Source organism: Brachyhypopomus gauderio, chromosome 10 (assembly GCF_052324685.1).
Source record: "Brachyhypopomus gauderio isolate BG-103 chromosome 10, BGAUD_0.2, whole genome shotgun sequence".
Taxonomy (NCBI): domain Eukaryota; kingdom Metazoa; phylum Chordata; class Actinopteri; order Gymnotiformes; family Hypopomidae; genus Brachyhypopomus; species Brachyhypopomus gauderio.
In genome coordinates, this window is record NC_135220.1 from 3,560,652 (window position 1) to 3,579,516 (window position 18,865).

The following is an 18,865-nucleotide window of genomic DNA, read 5'->3' on the forward strand; positions in this document are numbered from 1 at the left end:
CAGCAGGACTTCGGTTTAAAACCACCGAATCCGTCCAGACTACGACAGTAAAAAAACGAAAAAGGCGTAAAGGCCAGATAATTCGTAGCTGGACATTTTTTGGACATGATCTTATCGAGTTCACTGACTTGAGTAGCTACTGTTGAGTTTTGCTAACTGATTCATAGATTAGAGAATACAACATGATGCTGTTATGTTTCTATATTTCTTTTTGCGACCTGTTTTGAGATTTGTGTGAAATACTGCGAGAATCATCAGACCGCATTAAACATCACACGTATTCGGACTAACAGAAAACATTATTTCTTAAATTCACCCAATTTCTCAGTATCCGCTTGCTGAACTCCTGGAGGCAGAAAATGGTGGGTTCATGGTCTCGTGTTCATGGAGAGGATAAATTGTAACCCAAGAACAGGTTTGAGCAAGTTATTCTATCCACAAATGTACACAAAAGCAAGCAAAATGTCTGGTGATGAAAATATAACATGTCACCGTAGGATGGCTTTGACCCTTTGGAGCAACTCCACACATATGTCATCACATCACTCTGTCTTTCCTCTGTCTTTCGTCGTCTGTGTTCTGACTTCTGTCGTTGACTACACTGACAGGCTTTGGCATGGGAAATCTGTGGGTGACTCTCCACTTTGGACACAGAGAACTTTGCACTTCAGACATCTAAGCAGCATCACTACTGTTTAATCTTGAAAATCCTCCACAATTGAGATTACTACTATTTGGCAGCTGGAGGTGAAGTCCAATATTTTGGAAGATAGTTAGTTAAACAGACTTTAACGTGTCCTTTCTTTAAAGCAGTTACTACACATACAGAATAATTAAATAGCTGTAAAGATGTACTTCAGAGAAACCACTGCATTAAATATGCTGGGTGTCCAACTATTCTTAAGGGGCAGAATATAGAAAATTTATGTACCATTGCATTGCTTATAGGAGACTTCATACAAGATACATAGAAGTACCACCATACAAAAAATATATATTTTTTAATTGTAACTATAATATTTTAGAATTGAATATACTTTTTTGCACCACCCTTTATGCCACAGACAACCACCAACAGTTTAAAATAAAATTTGTTACAGTATGACAGATACTGTCTTGTGAGGGCCTTGCTAGTTCAGTAAGTGGTCGTGATTATTCGACAGTGCTGTTATCAAAGTCACTCAAACCTTAGAGGCCTGAAGCAGGAAACAGGAAAAGAGAACCGAAAACGCCTGGTTTCTTAAAACAAATCTACAGTTCAAGAATATTTTGTAATATTTTGTCTTTGTAATTGCAGTTACACAATTCAGCTATGTTTTATCATATTAAGCAATATACACGTGGACATAAAGGCAGAAAAGTGAAATATATTCAGTATGCACATCAGACACAGAGTGTCTAATATTATAGTTATACTCTTTGTTAATAAAAATATATAGAGTAGCCAACGTAATATCAAAATATAATATTACAAAGTGTAGACAAAGTATATTTAAATGTATAGGTTGAAGGCTCTTGTGTGCCTACAGATCTTTGTGATTGAAGGTACACGTGGCATTTTATTATGGGGTCTGTTTTCTTTTACCACCAACCTTATTGGGGTCTCCCTGGAGCTTGTTCCTCATTAAGATCAGTCTTACTACCTCTGCAGGGTGTTGCTTCAGGGAGACGAGTTTTTGATTCTGATCATCTTGAGCTAAATTGGAAAATATCACATTATCAGATTATAGCAAAGAGACAAAACCAGCATGTTTTTTGTTTGTATGCTTTTATTTGTTTACAGAATTCACCAGATGGCTTGCTCTGCTTTTTATGTTATTTCTTTTAATATGAATTAGATATTTATAATCTATTGTAGACATTCAAAACTTTTTAAAAACTACATTGCAAACCTAAACAAAATAGCTCTGCCATAGTAAAAGTAGTTCAGTTTTTTAAATGCAATAGGTTTTTATTGCCTGTAACACAATGTGTAAACAGCTGACACAGTAAAAGAAAACCGCCACTACTGTATGCCTAGCATAAGTTACAATGTGTTCGGATTAACATGTACATGCAGGATTTTATGTTAAACATGTGGCTCTGTGTTGTCTTAAGCCTGTTTTACCCCATGTGGCAGCTTTCACATGTTTACGTCTTATGTCATGTGACTGTGACATCCATGCGTCTGCAGCGCTAAAGCTCAGCTCACGTTTACACCCAGTGGGTGCAGCAGCGTGGAACATGGCGTTTGCAGTAAGACGTCTGTCTCTCCTCTTTCCTGCAGATCAACAGGAGCCAGAGTGAAAAAGCGGCAGCTGTGTTGTTCTAAACCCCCGACGAGCTGCAGAGGCTTCAGCCAGGCGCAACTTCAATCGGCTAAGCATGAATAAGCGAACTTGGGCAAAGTTGGTCATCGTTTGGGTGCTCCAGCTTTGTGTCCCTGCGTGTCTCGCTCAGAGGGACTGCACTGGTGTGGACTGTCCACCCCTGGAGAACTGCATCGAGCAGGTGCTGGAGAAAGGGGCCTGCTGCACGTCTTGCGTGCGGCGAGGCTGTGGGTGCGAAGGGTATCAGTACTACGACTGCATCAGCGCAGGCTTCCACAACGGGAAGGTTCCAGAAGGAGAGTCCTACTTGGTGGACTCCGGCAGCACGGAGTGCTCCTGTCCCCTGGGTGGGGGGCGTATAGGCTGCCACTTCATCCCATGTCCCGACATCCCTCCGAACTGCATCGACCTGTCGGAGCCCGCAGACGGCTGTGCCCATTGTTTGCGGGTTGGCTGCGTCTACAGGAAAAAGAAGTATGAAGCCGGTCACTCTTTCAACATGGACCCTTGCCAGGTTTGCTACTGCCCAAATGACGGCGGTGACTTGATGTGCTCCGCTATTCCCGGGTGCAAATCTAAAATGGTCAGGGGAGGTGTACTGCCCGGAGACTCCAAGAGGAATGGACAGAACGAGAATGAGCTCCATATCACCAAACACAGGGTTGATCCCCCCATCAAACATCATCATAACCTCCCGAGTAATTCGTTGCCCCTTTACACCGACAACACTTCAGAGTTTGATGAAGACGAGGACTATGAGTATATACCTGAAATCACTGCAACGCCAAGCACAGAAGGGTCCATTCTGTCTTCCGCAAAGCCGAATCCTGAAACCCAACTTCCCCTCGTAGAGCAACATGCAAATTCCAGAAAAGAGCTTAGAGAGAGTCTGGACACGTCCGACACAGAGTCTAGAGAGGAAGGACACATGCAGTCTCCTACACCAATGGGGCCCACACCAATGCTTCAGGAGGGTCAGACCGTAACTCCTGAAGGAGCTTTGGTGCCCGAGAGCCCTACGTCTCAGCCGGAAACCAACGAAGGGCAGAGCACTCAGCGTGCGCAGACGGAGAGGGTGAATCTGACCAAGGACGGCACACACGCAGTCTGGAGTGGAGAGAAACCACGCAGCGTTGCTACTCGCCCCCACAGGGAGGGTCACGGTACCAGCCACAGTCACATGGGGAAGAGCGAGAAAGCCGTGGACCAGAGTGTAAAGTTTCATCCCACGAGCACAGAGCACAACGACACCAGGGCGGCACAGTTCACTCCCACCGACACACCAGCAACGCACCGTGAGGAGCACCACACGATGGTCAGCAGCCACAAGGAGAGGGAGCAGGAGGTGAAAGACCTCTCTCCAAAGTCAGGTGACCATGGAGGTGAGCAAAGCGTTATGGTCCATGAATAGTTCTGAATAATCAGTGAGAAGATGTGCTGGGTAAGTACATCGGGCCCGGCGTGAATGTTAGTATCAAGCAGAATACAAAAAAAATCACATCCTGTTTAGTTGCTTTGATAACAGAATGGAAATGTGTCTACTGCAATAAAAACAACTCATTAAAGGCACAATCATTACCTACAACCTTATAACCTTAAAGCAGGACACTGTAAGCTCACGCTGCCAAACTCCCAAGCTATGGGTGACTGGAGTTAGGCAGTGCCCTCCTCTATGGTACAACGCTAAAAAAAACGCTCTGTGGTACAGAGGCTATGAGGTCCAGGTTCAGGTTGTGTTTCATTCTCTTCCAATGCTGTTTTCCTCTGTGTTAATGCCACATTTAGGACCTCAATCAGTCCCTGTGGTCATGTCAAACTTGTCATTCTGCAGTGTCTCCGTTCCATATGCGTATTCGAGGATTATGTGAGGGTTCTCCACAGAGTAGGATAAAGACAAGCCCTGACACAAATGGGAACAGACAGTCCCACCACGGTCATGGTATTACTCAGGTATTGTGTGTAATTAGACCTTCTAACAAATCTAAACTGAAGTGGGCAAGGCAGCCCGGTAGACAAAGGATTATGGCCTCCTGTAACCCTGAACAACAGCAGCTTGTTGTTTTCAGCAGCTGAAAAATTAGTGGTAAGGCTATTCGCCCTGTTCTGATTGCAGTTTCCCACAGTGCACTGCAATATGCAGTAGGTCTGAGCATCGGAACAAATACAAGTTATAATGTAAATGTCTATCTAACTGATTTAGAATTGGCATTGATTACAGAAACCAGTCTGAACAGGAGCAGTTTTTTTGAACATCATCTATTTTTAAGCCTGGAGTTATGATGCAGTGAGGGAGGGTGCTTCACTGTTGCTTCACTCATCTTTATTGTTTCTGCACTGCCCCAGATTCCCTGATCAGGGATGAGATGTTCCTCACACACACACACACACACACGAATATAACACCCCAGGTCATCTTTCCCCCCACACCCCAATCTCACCCCCCACACCCCAATCTCACCCCCCTACACCCAAGATAATAAAGAAACAGAAAAAATATATAATGTATCTATAATATATTTCTTTATGAGGCTAGTTGGTATGTGTTTAAAGGTTAAACATGTGGTGAGATGTGTCTGCTTCTTGTCAGTGGCTGTGGATGCTTCTGGAACTAAATCTGTCTTTTATAAGTTAGTTAGGCTTGCTAACCTTGGTTATGACAGCAGAAACACTGCCTGGTGCATTAACTGTGTAAAACATAATTAATGAAATGCAATGAATGAAATGAGCCTGTTTATCCAATTGTAAGTTTGTTACTACACATATTTGCAGTTTGTCACGGTTCAGGCTCTCCTGTTGGTTTTGCACTCTCTTTCCACTCCTTTACTTTCTAAAGTGAAACGTGAAAGTGAAGAGATATTCAGACTCAGAGATATAAACGTTGTTTCCTGCATATCGTAGATGGATATCGCGCGATGTGTTTAATTGCATAGACGACAGGCCAAGAGAACAGCATGGAGTTTCTGCTCTGCTATGAAACCCACCGCTTTGCTAGCAAGCTCAACCACTATTCTCCCCATTCTAGAGACTCATAATATTTTGATAGTATCCTCCCCAGTGTACAACTGCAAATAATGACATGATAGAGAGAAAGAGAGAGTGAGTGAGAGAGAGAGAGAGAGAGAGAGAGAGAGAGAGAGAGAGAGAGAGAGAGAAAGAGGTCATTTAAATCACTCCAAATGTTCATGGTGCCATTACTGTGGAGGTCGGTTCTGTTGACTACACATCCACACCATTTATCATCACAAACAATGACGAGATTCAGTGCAATCATACTTACAGTCTGTCGTGTGTCATATAAACACTAATGGTGAAATACTTCATACCATAGAAGCCACATTTACAACAAGAACAGGTACTTAAAAGGATGAAACAGAAAAAAACGCACTCTGGCCTTACGCCGTGTTTAGCGTCCAGTAGGGTTTTTAAAGCCACAGGGACCATGTGTGTCTGCAGTCAGTAACCGGCCTGCTGCAGTACTGCAGTCTCTCTGAGTAGTGTGAGGTTGTTCAGACCTGCCCTCTCCCCTCCTCAAGCACCTGGTGTTAATGGGACTGCAAGACATTTCTTCCCTGGCTTTCGGGCTTTATAGCCAGATGGGATGGTCGTGCGCGTGCTGAGACTGTAAGCTGTAACACATTCCCCCATAGCTTCTTTAGAGGCTGCTCTTCTGGGATCAGATGAGGGTTTGCCCAGTGTCTTATTTACGGTTCCCAGCCAGAGTGCAGTGGTGGCAGAGGTAACCACAGAGACAGGGGTAGACTTGGCTGGCCTGCAGATTAAACATTGCACTGCAGTACCTCAGACATTGTTTTGAATGCTGTTCGCTAATGGACTGCTTGATGCTGAATTCCATGCTGCCTTGGGATACCTGGCTCGACATGATGCCAGGTACTATTAAAGAGTGAGCAGGTGTGAAGACAGCCTGCCTTGGACCCAGACGTTTTTGGGCTAGTTGACACAGCTTGGGTGAGCTAGGGACTTCAGCTTCAGCGAACCTCAGTGGGTGAAGGGAAAGAGTTCCAGGGCCGTGACATCCTGTTGAGCAGGAAAAGGCGTTAGCGCTAATCTCCATGTATAATGCCCCAATGTCATCCCCATGATCAGCGGACAGGGATGAATAGGCCTTTTCCTGCTGGTCAAGTAAATGTGTCTCAGACGACTACAATCGCCTTCCTTTTGGATGAGAGATTTAGGTTGGTTTCCCACTGGGACATGAAAATAAATTTAAGTTAAAGATGAGACAACCAAGTCACTGTTTGACTGTGCGTTTTAAGGAGCAGGCTAACCAAATGATGCTAATGTGGCTAACAATCAACACAAGCTGCTATTGTCAGATAGCACTCCTAGTATTCTGTGCAGGCTTGTGTCTGTATGTAAATATATATTTATATTTCAAGTGCATTTCTTATACCAGTGGTTCCCAAACTTTTTCTGCCATGCCCCCCTTTAGTAGATGAAAATATTTTTGCACCCCCCCCCCCCCCCCCCCCATATTCTAGGGATGCACCGATTCACGTTTTTCACTTCCGATACCCATTCAGATATCTGAGGCTTAGTATCGGCCGAAATTGATCCGATACCGATCTGATAGAGTAAAACAGTGCTGAATCGACTTAAAACATTTTTTTTTAACACAGACATACTGAATTACAAGTTTATTGAAAACTCTGCACCAGTATAGCACACTTAAACACACATAAAACATATAAAAACAACACAACTTGCATTTGTTCAGTCAGTGCAATTATGAATATAACATTGAATGTAAAATACCAAAGAACCTGAAACAGACAAAAACAATAGGTTCACATCTTTGGTCAAACATGAAAAAAATAAACTGCAAGAAACCTTTGAAATGGTTCAAGAATTCTAAATATCATTTAAAATAAACAAGGAGATTAAATAAGAGAAACAGCAATACCTATGCGGATAGTTTGCTAGCGCAGACATCACGCAGAGCACAAAGCATGTAACGGCCAGAAATATGTGTACTGTCTCTTTAAGGGAGCGAGTTTAGCTTTCTGTCGTAGACCGACTCAGACCACTGCTCTTTATTTTATTTCTGTAAGTAACGCATTCAATGAGCTTTGGACAACTCACCAGTTCATGTATGAACAGTCAAGTAGTGCTGGAGCCCAGCTTTATTTTGGTCAACCAGCAAATAAACGGACTTGAGTGTAATACCACCAGCGCGAGTACGAGTCAGTGATTCACCTCTCCTCTGTGTGCTTCGCGTTTCACTCGCCTGTTAACTGTCCAAGTTCACTTCTATCCAAGACAGAGTGGATATTTAAGGTTGAACTAACTCCGAAAAGCGTTACGAGCGTAGAATTAGACTGAATAGATCTGTTTTTATGGATCGGTCACATTGTCACCGATACCCGATCTAGAATTTTTTCAGATATTAATATCGGAATCGGTGCATCCCTAACATGTGCACATGTTTTACTTCCAAGCTCCGCGCCCCCCCTGCAATAGCTCCGCGCCCCACCTAGGGGGCGCGCCCCCCACTTTGGGAACCACTGTCTTATACCATCAGGAGATCATGAATTTGATGCCTGAGAGAGCAAACTGGCTCTGTTCTCAGGGTTCTCAATCTCGCTTGTCAATTACAGTCACACTAGCCAATCATGAACGCCTGTGAGCTCATGCATCCAAAAAAGGGTGGCTCTCTTGAGTTTTGCTCCACCCCCTGATGTTGCATGAGTTGCAACTTGAAATTATGTGGTGACTGGCACCTGTTGTGTAGGGCAGTTGTGGCCTGGCGGTTAGGGAACTGGTCTTGTGACTGGAGGGTCGTGGATTCGATTCCCTGACCTGAGGCCATGACTGAGGTGCCCCTGAGCAAGGCCCTTAACCCTCAATTGCTCACTTGTATAAAAATGAGATAAAAATGAGGTTGGCCTATACTTTGCAGCTTCAACTCTTCTGGGAAGGCTGTCCACAAGGTTCAGGAGTGTGTTTATGGGGATTTTTGACCATTCTTCCAGAATTGGATGAGAAGGCCTGGCTGTCAGTCTCCGATCTAATTCATCCCAAAGGTGTTCTATTGGGTTGAGGTCAGGACTCTGTGCAGGCCAGTCAAGTTCATCCATACCAGACTCTGCCATCCATGTCTTTATGGGCCTTGTCATGTTAGAAGAGGAAGGGGCCAGCTCCAAACTGTTCCCACAAAGTTGGAGAATGGAATTGTCCAAAATATCTTGGTATGCTGAAGCATTCAGTGTTCCTTTCACTAAAGGGCCAAGCCCAGCTCCTGAAAAACAACCTCACACCATAATACCCCATCCACCAAACATTACACTTGGTACAATGCAGTCAGACATCAGTTTGCCAGATGGAGAAGTGCGATTCGTCACTCCAGAGAATGCGCCTCCACTGCTCTAGAGCCCAGTGGCGGTGTGCTTTACATCACTGTATCTGACGCTTTGCATTGCACTTGGTGATGTATGGCTTCTTGAGCTAATCTGAAGGCCACATGAAGTTTGAATGTCTCTAGTGATTGACTCTGCAGAAAGTTGGCAACCTCTTTGCACTATGCACTTCAGCATCCGCTGACCCCGCTCTGTCAGTTTACATGGCCAACCACTTAGTGCCTGAGTTGCTGTTGTTCCCAAACACTTCCATTTTCTTATAATACAGCTGACAGTTGACTGTGGAATATTTAGAGGCAAGGAAATGTTCACGACTGGATTTATTGCACAGGTGGCATCCTATCACAGTTCCACACTGGACTTCACTGAGCTCTTGAGAGCGACCCATTCTCTCACAAATGTTTGTAAAAACAATCTGCATGCCTAGGTGCTTAATTTTATACACTTTTGACCATGGAAGTGATTGGAACACCTGATTCCGATTAGATGGGTGATCAAATACTTTTGGCAATATAGTGTATGTGTGTGTGTGTATATATGGCATCACTTGACATGCTGGTAGTTACCTCATTGCCTTTTATGACTTCGTCCCAGTGGGAGTGACACAGGGACACATGGTCCCAGCACCCATGAGCTAATGTAGGTCTCTCTTTACCCTCCACCTACGTAAAGGTCAGTGTGGGTGGACCCTGTGTGCACATGCTATTAGGTCATCACAACGGAGGGTCGAGGTAATGCAGAAGGTCATACAGAAGGTCACTGGAAAATACATGTGGCCACTGGAACGAATAACTGCAGTGAAAGAGAAGAAATACTATCAGAATGACCTTTTCCATTTTCAATTGTAGAATAATTTTACAATCTCCTTTTCCATTTTGAAGACTCTTTCTTTTTGTTCATCAAAAAGTTTTTGGACTATCCACATCCATCTAGTCGGACTAGTTTAACACTAAACCCGAGTATGATCTAGTAAATGTAACACGTCTCTGTTCATTTTTTTCATGAGCTATGAACAACTGAGTTCATTAATAGTTCTCTTTCTCTTTCAGTTCTTTGGGTTATTCTCTTCTGCTTTTCCTGTAGCCTGTACAGTATGGTGTGTTTTGCAGAGTAACCGTGTCTTAATAATTGGTTATTACTATGGTCATGCACACACTTCTAAGTGAAAGCTGAAATGGTAACAGGACCATTAATAGAAAGACATCTTAGAAACTAAGAGAGTATTTCAAAGCTTTTGGTTTGTGTAGAAGCACAAAATGATAAATTATACATTGAAATTATATATATATATATATATATATATATATATATATATATATATATATATATATATATATATATATATATATATATATATATATATATACACACACACACACACACACACACAGCTGTAAACCATCAGTTCCATCATGCTGACAGCTTTCTATTCGTTTTGTCTGGAGACTGGAAAGTGTGTTAAACCTTATCAGTGGGACCAGCGGAACAGACTCTCCATCGTTTTCTCTTCCTTCCTTTGTTCTGGGCCCAGTAGGGGGCCGTCACATCACAGTGTGTATGCAGCAAATTGTGGATGGAACATCAGACACCAGCCCATATTAAGCCCATATTAAGCTTAGGTCAGTCAGTTCAGTATCCTGTATTGAAACGTAACCTTTCATCCAACAGGCCTGTGATTGTGCCTCGAGATAAACCCGGACCATGGGAAAGTTATGTGACTCACGGAATTACACATTCACGTGTTCTCTCTCTCTCTCTCTCTCTCTCTCTCTCTCTCACACACACACACACACACACACACACACACACACACACACACACACACACACACACACACACACACACACACTGACACTTTTCAGAAATAATTGCTCTTCCACCAGTGCAGTAGTGACAGTATAGAGAGAATGTAAGCTACAGTCCACACAGCACATCACACCACGTTGTCATGCCTCACCTCACTAACAGGGTCAAGACTCTGTTTCGCGAGTGTTTGTTTTACAGTTCAGTCTTGTTTTGCAGAAATCTGTGAGCTGCATTTTTGCTTTGCTGTGGGATTTACTCTGCATACTCTCTGTCTGGGGTTTGCTGTCAGATAAATTAGAGGGTGTTCCTGAGGGGGTTGTGTCCTGCACAGTGATCCCGTAGAACATTCACAAGTCTGTCCAATGGCAAACGTTTTCATGAGGAGGATTTACTGGGAAATGAGAACACAAGTTTAATTAAAGGAGAGATTAGAGGATTTTATAAAATGCTGTTTTTCATTTCTACAGTACATATCTACAGTAAATATCAATATTTCTCAGAGGTATGGTAAAGCAGCAGAGGTTTTGGCCAAGTTGTTTACACACAATCCTGCCATAAACAAACCCCTAGATGTTGAAATTGAGGTTCTCTCTGTCATTTACCACTGGATGTTGAATTCAGAGTTGTGTCTGGGAGTCACCCATGTCCCCGTGCCATTCTTTAGTGCTGTTGAGATCTCTGGGGTGGGCACCTACCATTCAACACGAGATTTACCCAGGGGACAGTGCAACTTAGCCAGGGTTCCTGACCAACCTTCAGAAAACCCCAAAAAACCCAAGCATGTTTAACTTTGTTTTCTGTACTTAACCTACACTCCTAAGCAGGTTGGTTGTGCAGCATATGTTGCCATGGTGATGTAGCCTCATAAGAGAGAGAGAGAGAGAGAGAGAGAGAGAGAGAGAGAGAGAGAGAGAGAGAGAGAGAGAGAGAGAGAGAGAGAATGTTTGGATAAAAGAGAGCGTGAAGTTAGCCGACCAAGCAGATCCTTCTCCTGCAGAACTACACGCCTGTTGGTGAGTGTTGTTGCTGCCCGGACGCACAGCGTCAGATGCTTCTGGCAGCATACACACACGTTCCCTCTGGAGAGAAAAGGCCAAACGCTCACTTGCTGTAAAGAAGCCGACAGCTCTGTCATAAACATGGATAACGCTGAGCACTGCACAAGCCAAATGAGCCACTTTATGCAGAGAATTCTCGAGTCATTTCTCTTCTTCTCGGGTTTGCTCACCATCAGGAGCCTTCATCTGTAGCTGCTTGTGTAGGTGGCTATAGTTATGAAATTTACTGACCCCTACTCTGGTTACCGGCGGCACGGTGCTGTGGTGGTTAGCACTGTTGCCTCACAGCAAGGTGGTCTGGGTTCGATTCTCGGTCCAGTCCGCTCTGTGTGGAGTTTGCATGTTCTCCCTGTGAGTGGGTTTACTCCGGGTACTCCGGTTTCCTCCAACAGTCCAAAGACATACGTGTTGATTGGTCACTCTAAAATTGAAGTTGAAGTAATCTGGATTTATTAGCATAATCCAAGTCAATTAGTTACATATTACAATCGGATATTGTAATTATGCAATGCAGGTTTTAAATAATAGAAGGAGGAGAGATAATACCTGGATGGTACCTAAAAGATGGACAGAGGAGTGAGAGAAAAAGAAACAGAATGAGAGAAAACCTCAGGGAGATATTTCTCCAAACCAGTGTCTGGCTCCATTCTGCTCGCTGGATCTCTCCGTCAGAAACCCTCCACCACCTCAGGCCCAGACTTCATTCAGTCTTATCTTGACTATAACAGGGCTAGCCACCACTGACCAATCACAAGCAACCACGTAGGAAATATAAGGAATAGCCACAGGAACTCACAACTGGTACAACATTGATTTTTAGACCTGATAAGAATCTGCACTTGTGAGGAGAGAATGCAAATGTGTCCATCCTGGTCACCCGTATCCCTGTGAGACCACAGATGCATGCAGAAGTCATTTTCAGAACAGTCCCAGCAATGAAGAGCCAGAAAAGACACAGACAGGGAACCACGAGGAAGGTTCCGAATTAGCAAGAACCATTTCACATACATTCTGGGAGTAATGGTGTGGTTTTAATGGTCCCCTAGATGCATTCATTCACATACTATATCTGCATGGATCTGGTAGCGTCTCTGCTTGACCGTCTCGCCTTCCTGCTCATTAAGGTTCTACTTTTGACCCGGACTGATTTTTGTTCTCATTGTGTTTTCCAGGCGTCTCCTATATTTCGTAATGTGGCAGCTCTCATTTTTACCTTCACTGTTGTATAAATGAAACTATAAATGAAACATCTTTTGATGTCCACTGGCGTCTGACTGGTTCCACTAGTGTCTGACTGGTTCCACTAGCATCTGACTGGTTCCACTAGTGTCTGACTGGTTCCACTAGCGTCTGATTGGTTCCACTAGTGTCTGATTGGTTCCACTAGCATCTGACTGGTTCCACTAGTGTCTGATTGGTTCCACTAGCATCTGATTGGTTCCACTAGCATCTGACTGGTTCCACTAGTGTCTGACTGGTTCCACTAGCATCTGACTGGTTCCACTAGTGTCTGACTGGTTCCACTAGCGTCTGACTGGTTCCACTAGCATCTGATTGGTTCCACTAGCATCTGACTGGTTCCACTAGTGTCTGACTGGTTCCACTAGCATCTGACTGGTTCCACTAGTGTCTGACTGGTTCCACTAGCATCTGACTGGTTCCACTAGCGTCAGATTGGTTCCACTAGCGTCTGACTGGTTCCACTAGTGTCTGACTGGTTCCACTAGCGTCTGATTGGTTCCACTAGCCTCTGACTGGTTCCACTAGCGTCTGATTGGTTCCACTAGCGTCTGACTGGTTCCACTAGTGTCTGACTGGTTCCACTAGCGTCTGACTGGTTCCACTAGCGTCTGACTGGTTCCACTAGCGTCTGATTGGTTGCACTAGCGTCTGACTGGTTCTGGAATGTCACACCCTGTGTTGGGTGGTGGACCCCCAGTAACAGTTTAGACCCTAATAAACCACTCCAGCCCCACAATAACATTAATGCTACTGCCATGTTACTGTTGCATGGATTGTGCCTTACATTCTGAATAATGTCTGGTCAGAAATGATTCTGTGGTCATGACCTGAGCAGTGATGTGTAGAGTGGAGGAGGACTGGGATAAGGTCTGCAATTTTACACTTTTTAAAAGCACCTGTGACCATATACGCGCATGGAGGCTATTAGCTGTATGTAAATATATATGCTAATGACTGTAACAAGGATCCACGCCTTTCCTTTATGACAACTAGGGCATGATAACTGAGAATAACAGACCTTTTGTAGTAGTTCATGATTTTAGGTGATTCAGAATTCCGATATACAGATCACTAATGATGCATAAAAACATCAAAAGATGAAACTGTGGCGCAGTTCAAATGCAGAAGCTTTGATTCAAATAACTGAATAATGCAATAGACTGTTCAATCACTCCTTATTGAGTATGCCAGATATTTGCATTTATATCCAATTTACATTTGTGTGTGTGCGTGTGTGTGTGCATGCGTGTGTGCATGCGTGCGTGTGTGTGTGTGTGTGTGCGTGTGTGTGTGTGTGTGTGTGTGTGTGTGTGTGTGTGTGTGTGTGTGTGTGCGTGTGTGTGCTCACATGCAGTCTCTTCTAGGGAGATGGTCAAGGTGTGTTGTGAAGCTGGGGAACACTGGGCCTCTGCTCATGACCACTGCAACAACATGGTGCCCATTATGACGGACTCACACTCAGTCTGCTGGTAAACCTCTATTTTCACAGTGTTGTGGTGTTAGACAACAGTATCACATTCAACACGGACGCCAGCATTTCTGTCTTTGGTTTTGTTTGTCTTTCCCGCACTAGGACGGCCCAGAACCAGTGCTGTGTGGGGTCTTTGAGAGAGAGCAGGTGTGTGGCGGGTCTAACGGCAGCCAGACAGGGTCAGACGTGTACAGGTGGTGGTGGAGATGGCTGTGGAACAGACTCCTATAAGGTAAGTGCTCTGACGTTCTCGGCAGGCCTTTACCTGAGAAGGCCCTCCAAATGAACGGTACTGTGTCGAGACACCCTGTAATCACATGACTTATTTAATTTGAATGTGTAATCTTTTTGATCCTAGATGCCAGTCCAATGAGAGGACTTCCTGGCATAAATGGTAGAAAGTCAGAAATGACTTGTTCTCAGTTTGTCCTTGTTATTTCGTATAATGACAGCTTTGAATAACTCGAGTTCAAGGCAAGGAGAAAAAATATTGTCAGTTTGAATTGCATAGAAGGTCTGGTACCTCCAGGTTTATGAGTGTTTTATTTACCATCACTGCTGGATATCAAGTATCCAAATCCAGAAAGTGTTGAGCTATGTCATGTTCAGGGCTTCAGTTCAGCAGGTAATGGAGCTGTCAGCGTGCTCTATTAGTGCTGTCTGGCGAAGCTTGTAACTCATGTAATGCAATATGCCTACATTGTTATAATCTTTGGTACAGAGGTTCTTAGGACTGGAGCCAGAATCACAGCCAGTCAGTTTTGTTTTGATTTTGTGTTCCATTTCTGAATGCAATTCAGCACTGTACTGCCCTGATTACCTGGCTGAGGTAGTTTTAGGACCAGAAGACTAATAAATGGGGACTGGCTTGGTGCTGCCTGGTGACATGATGGTGTCAGTGTGGCGTGGTTGGTGCTGGTGGGTGAGGTGATGGTGTCTGTGCTGTGAAGGAATGCTGCAGGTGCTGTGCCCTGGGTCTGCGTTTGCACGCGGAGCGGCAGGACTGCGAGGTGCCCGAAGGCCTGGCCTACCCCTGCAGCCATGTCCTCCGCACATGCTGCCATGGTGGGGCAGGAGGGGGCGGGAACACAATCCGAGAGAGGGCCCAAGCCCCTCCCACCACCTCGCCAAAGAGAGGTAGGACTCCGCAGTGTCTGGTTCTGCAATCTGAGACGGCACTGCTGATCTGAGACGTCACTGCTGATCTGAGACGGCACTGCAGATCTGAGACGGCACTGCTGATTTGAGACGGCACGGCTGATCTGAGACATCACTGCAGATCTGAGACATCACTGCTGATCTGAGACGTCACTGCAGATCTGAGACGGCACTGCTGATCTGAGACGGCACGGCTGATCTGAGGCGGCACTGTTGATCTGAGGCGGCACTGTTGATCTGAGGCGGCACTGTTGATCTGAGGCGGCACTGTTGATCTGAGACGGCACTGCTGATCTGAGACGGCACTGATGATCTGAGACGGCACTGCTGATCTGAGACGGCACTGCTGATCTGAGACTGCACTGCTGATCTGAGACCTGTACCAAACAGGTCCGATCAGATGCAGCTGCCGACCGTGTTGGAGGATGACGGCTCAGTTCACCTTGCTGATTTTCTTCCATTTGAGGCTGTCTAGAGTCAGTCTCACAAAGACGCCGACCTGCAGGACAAGCTTCATGTTAGAAACCTGCCGCTGAACAAGATGGGAGGACAGTTCTTTGCAGGAGTCTGGCTGGGGAAGTGTGTGTGTGTGTGTGTGTGTGTGTGTGTGTGTGTGTGTGTGTGTGTGTGTGTGTGTGTGTATCTGCATAAATCTTAGGATGCAGTGTGGATTTAAAAGATAGCATTACATGAAATGGATGATGGATGTTCGTTGCAGAATGCTACATGTAAATGCTACAAAAGAGCCATCAAACCGGTGAGCTGTCCCAGTGGTATGTGTGTGCCACCCAGACAGCGGATCTTGCCCAGCTCTCTTAGGGGAAGCAAACTGCATGAGATCACGCTCCTGCAGTCTCCCAGAAAAATTGAACACTGTCTGTTTGGCTTCAGATCTAGGCTTCCAGGGGTGGTTATACTCTGCTAATGTTGTAGTGTGTGTACATCTGTGTTCACAGTGTTTATATTTGCTTTTGATTTGCGTTTTTTCTGTTCTCATAAGGCTCTGAATTACAGAGCCGTGCAAGTTCTGCATCTTTGAGCCGACGCTATGGGTGTGTGACAGTTTCAGACCATGGTGACAGACACGCCTTCACCCTGAGAGGGGTGGAGGAGACTGAGAATCTGGTGGAGGAGGTGGAGGGCCTGGAGGATGTGGACGAGTGTGAGGTGTATGCTGGACAGCTGTGCTCCCAGCAGTGCATCAACACTGCAGGCTCCTACGCTTGCTCCTGCTTCCCTGGCTACACGCTCCAACCGGACGGGAGCAACTGCCTGCAAGGTGAGGACACCAACCCCCAGCAGCACAGGCTACGGGGCAGGAGGACGACGGAGGGAGAGAGGGAGAAGGAGAGAATGAGGGAGACAGAGTAAAAAGGTAGATTCAAAGAGTTAGAAAGAACCCTGTAGCTAAGGAGACCGTGTGTGTGTGTGTGTGTGTGTGCACGTGCGTGCGTGCATGTGTGTGTGTGTCTGCATGTGTATGTTTGTGTGTGTGTGTCTGCGTGTGTTTGTTTGTGTGTGTGTGTATTTGTGTGTTTGTGTGTCTGTGTTTGTGTGTGTGTGTGAGTGTGTGTATATTTGTTTGTGTGTATATGTGTGTGTGTGCGTGTGTGTGTGTGTGTGTGTGTGTGTGGTGTATGCATTTGGAGGGGTGAGGTTATTTGCCTTTGTTGGAAGGCACATTAGCCTCCTTATTGAAACTAGAGTTCCTTCCTCTGAAGTCTCTTAGATTCACTGATAACGTTTATCCAAATAAGACATGGCAAGCTGTCTCAGTGCACTGTGCAGGCAGGCCTTTGTTTCAGAAGGTCACCAATAAAACCCGAATACCACCAGCTGTTCTTCTTTCTGCTCCTTCTCGATGGAAGGTGCTATTCAGGTTTGTCTACAAAAGGAAAAACAATATATTGTTCATGCATATATATTGCTCATGGTATTCCGTAGAAGCGTCACCTTCTGTGCAATCACGTGAGAGACCTGCAGTGGTCATATCAGATGCCTGTAAAGGCTTTAAAAAGACTTCAGTGGACAGGTCTGAACAGGAAGGAAAGGCGGGACACTTTCACAGGAAATTATAGTGAGTCAAAATCCCAGAGTGACAGTGGAAAAATAACGCCACTGGCGCAGGTCCGTAAGCTCAGCTGCTGCACACATCAGACCCCCCTGATGCGCGTTTAACCCCCTCTGCCTGCCCTGCTGTGGGTGGAGCACATCTCCACCACCAGACCAAAGTCCCTCTCCCCTGCCACACCACACCAGATAAGTGGAAAGATTTGCATTGCATAATTGCAGTCTCCTTTCTGGCTGCTTGGTTTGTGTGTGTGTGTGTGTGTGTGTGTGTGTGTGTGTGTGTGTGTGTCTACTGTGATGGTAGATGGTAGAGATGAAGAAAACACACTGGCAGAGAACGAGGCACCCACGGCCAGCCCGGCTGAGATGCCAACCCCAGCACCTCCCGGCTTGCCGGCTCCGTGCGAAGGTAACCGAGGTACCTGACACACGAGAGCTCATCAGATCCCCGACTTAGCCCAAGATGTTTTTAAAATTGGTTTGAGGCTTCGGCTCCACCCAGTAAGGCAACAGAAATCTTATCCCACAAAATGACATATTTCCATTAAACACATTTGGCCGTCTCAGCCAGATCTCTCCAGTCTTGTTGTGCTAAGCTGCACCGACACGTTTGCGTTCTGCGAGAGCTCGGCCTAGTGGGGCATCGCACTGCTGGTTCTCCGGTTGAGCTCTCCCGGTCCGGGGCTACGCCCTGGCACCACAGTGTGCTGACGCCACGCAGGATTCCTAAGAGAGTGAAGGTCACAGGGCAAAGGGAAAGGCCTGTTAACTGTAAATCAGTCGACTGTTATCACGCACGCACAGGGCTGGGGATTTCCCCCCTTTATGAGTGGCATCACCATGACAACCGTTGTCCTTCTGTGCTGCACAGGAAATGGCCCGTGTGAGCAGCAGTGCTCCCTGGTGGCCGGGAGGCCCGTCTGCTCCTGTTTCCCAGGGTTCTCACTGCAGGCTGACGGACAGTCATGCGAAGGTTTGTTTTATAGCAGACTTCATGAAGGACGCAGTCGCAGGAGGCTCCTCCGTTAGCACCTGCTAATCCCCCCCCCCCCCCCCCCCCCCCCCCAATACGCCAGCACAGTCCTCAGTACAGCGGCTCTCTGAGCTCCTGGCACACATTAGCTCACACGGGCGGGGCCGTGTCACACACTCGTGGGGCCGTGTCACACACTGGCGGGGCCGTGTCACACACTCGTGGGGCCGTGTCACACACTGGCGGGGCCGTGTCACACACTGGCGGGGCCGTGTCACACACTCGTGGGGCCGTGTCACACACTGGCGGGGCCGTGTCACACACTGGCGGGGCCGTGTCACACACTGGCGGGGCCGTGTCACACACTAGTGGGGCCGTGTCACACACAGTGTGAATGTGAACTC

General features: G+C 46.0%; 1 protein-coding gene across 2 annotated transcripts in view; it reads left to right on the forward strand.

The window, feature by feature from the left end:
- Positions 1–18,865, forward strand: part of LOC143525185 (fibulin-2-like) — a 28,970-nt gene that overhangs the window by 1,019 nt on the left and 9,086 nt on the right. Inside the window, exons 2-8 of one of the 2 annotated variants that reach the window (XM_077018804.1) lie at positions 2,267–3,691; positions 14,144–14,258; positions 14,363–14,492; positions 15,211–15,397; positions 16,482–16,697; positions 17,793–17,906; positions 18,360–18,461. In XM_077018804.1, the coding sequence (XP_076874919.1) occupies positions 2,365–3,691; positions 14,144–14,258; positions 14,363–14,492; positions 15,211–15,397; positions 16,482–16,697; positions 17,793–17,906; positions 18,360–18,461 (2,191 nt within the window). In that variant the 5' untranslated portion in view covers positions 2,267–2,364. The remainder of the gene's footprint in view (positions 1–2,266; positions 3,692–14,143; positions 14,259–14,362; positions 14,493–15,210; positions 15,398–16,481; positions 16,698–17,792; positions 17,907–18,359; positions 18,462–18,865) is intronic. The other variant, XM_077018805.1, reaches the window with a different exon arrangement.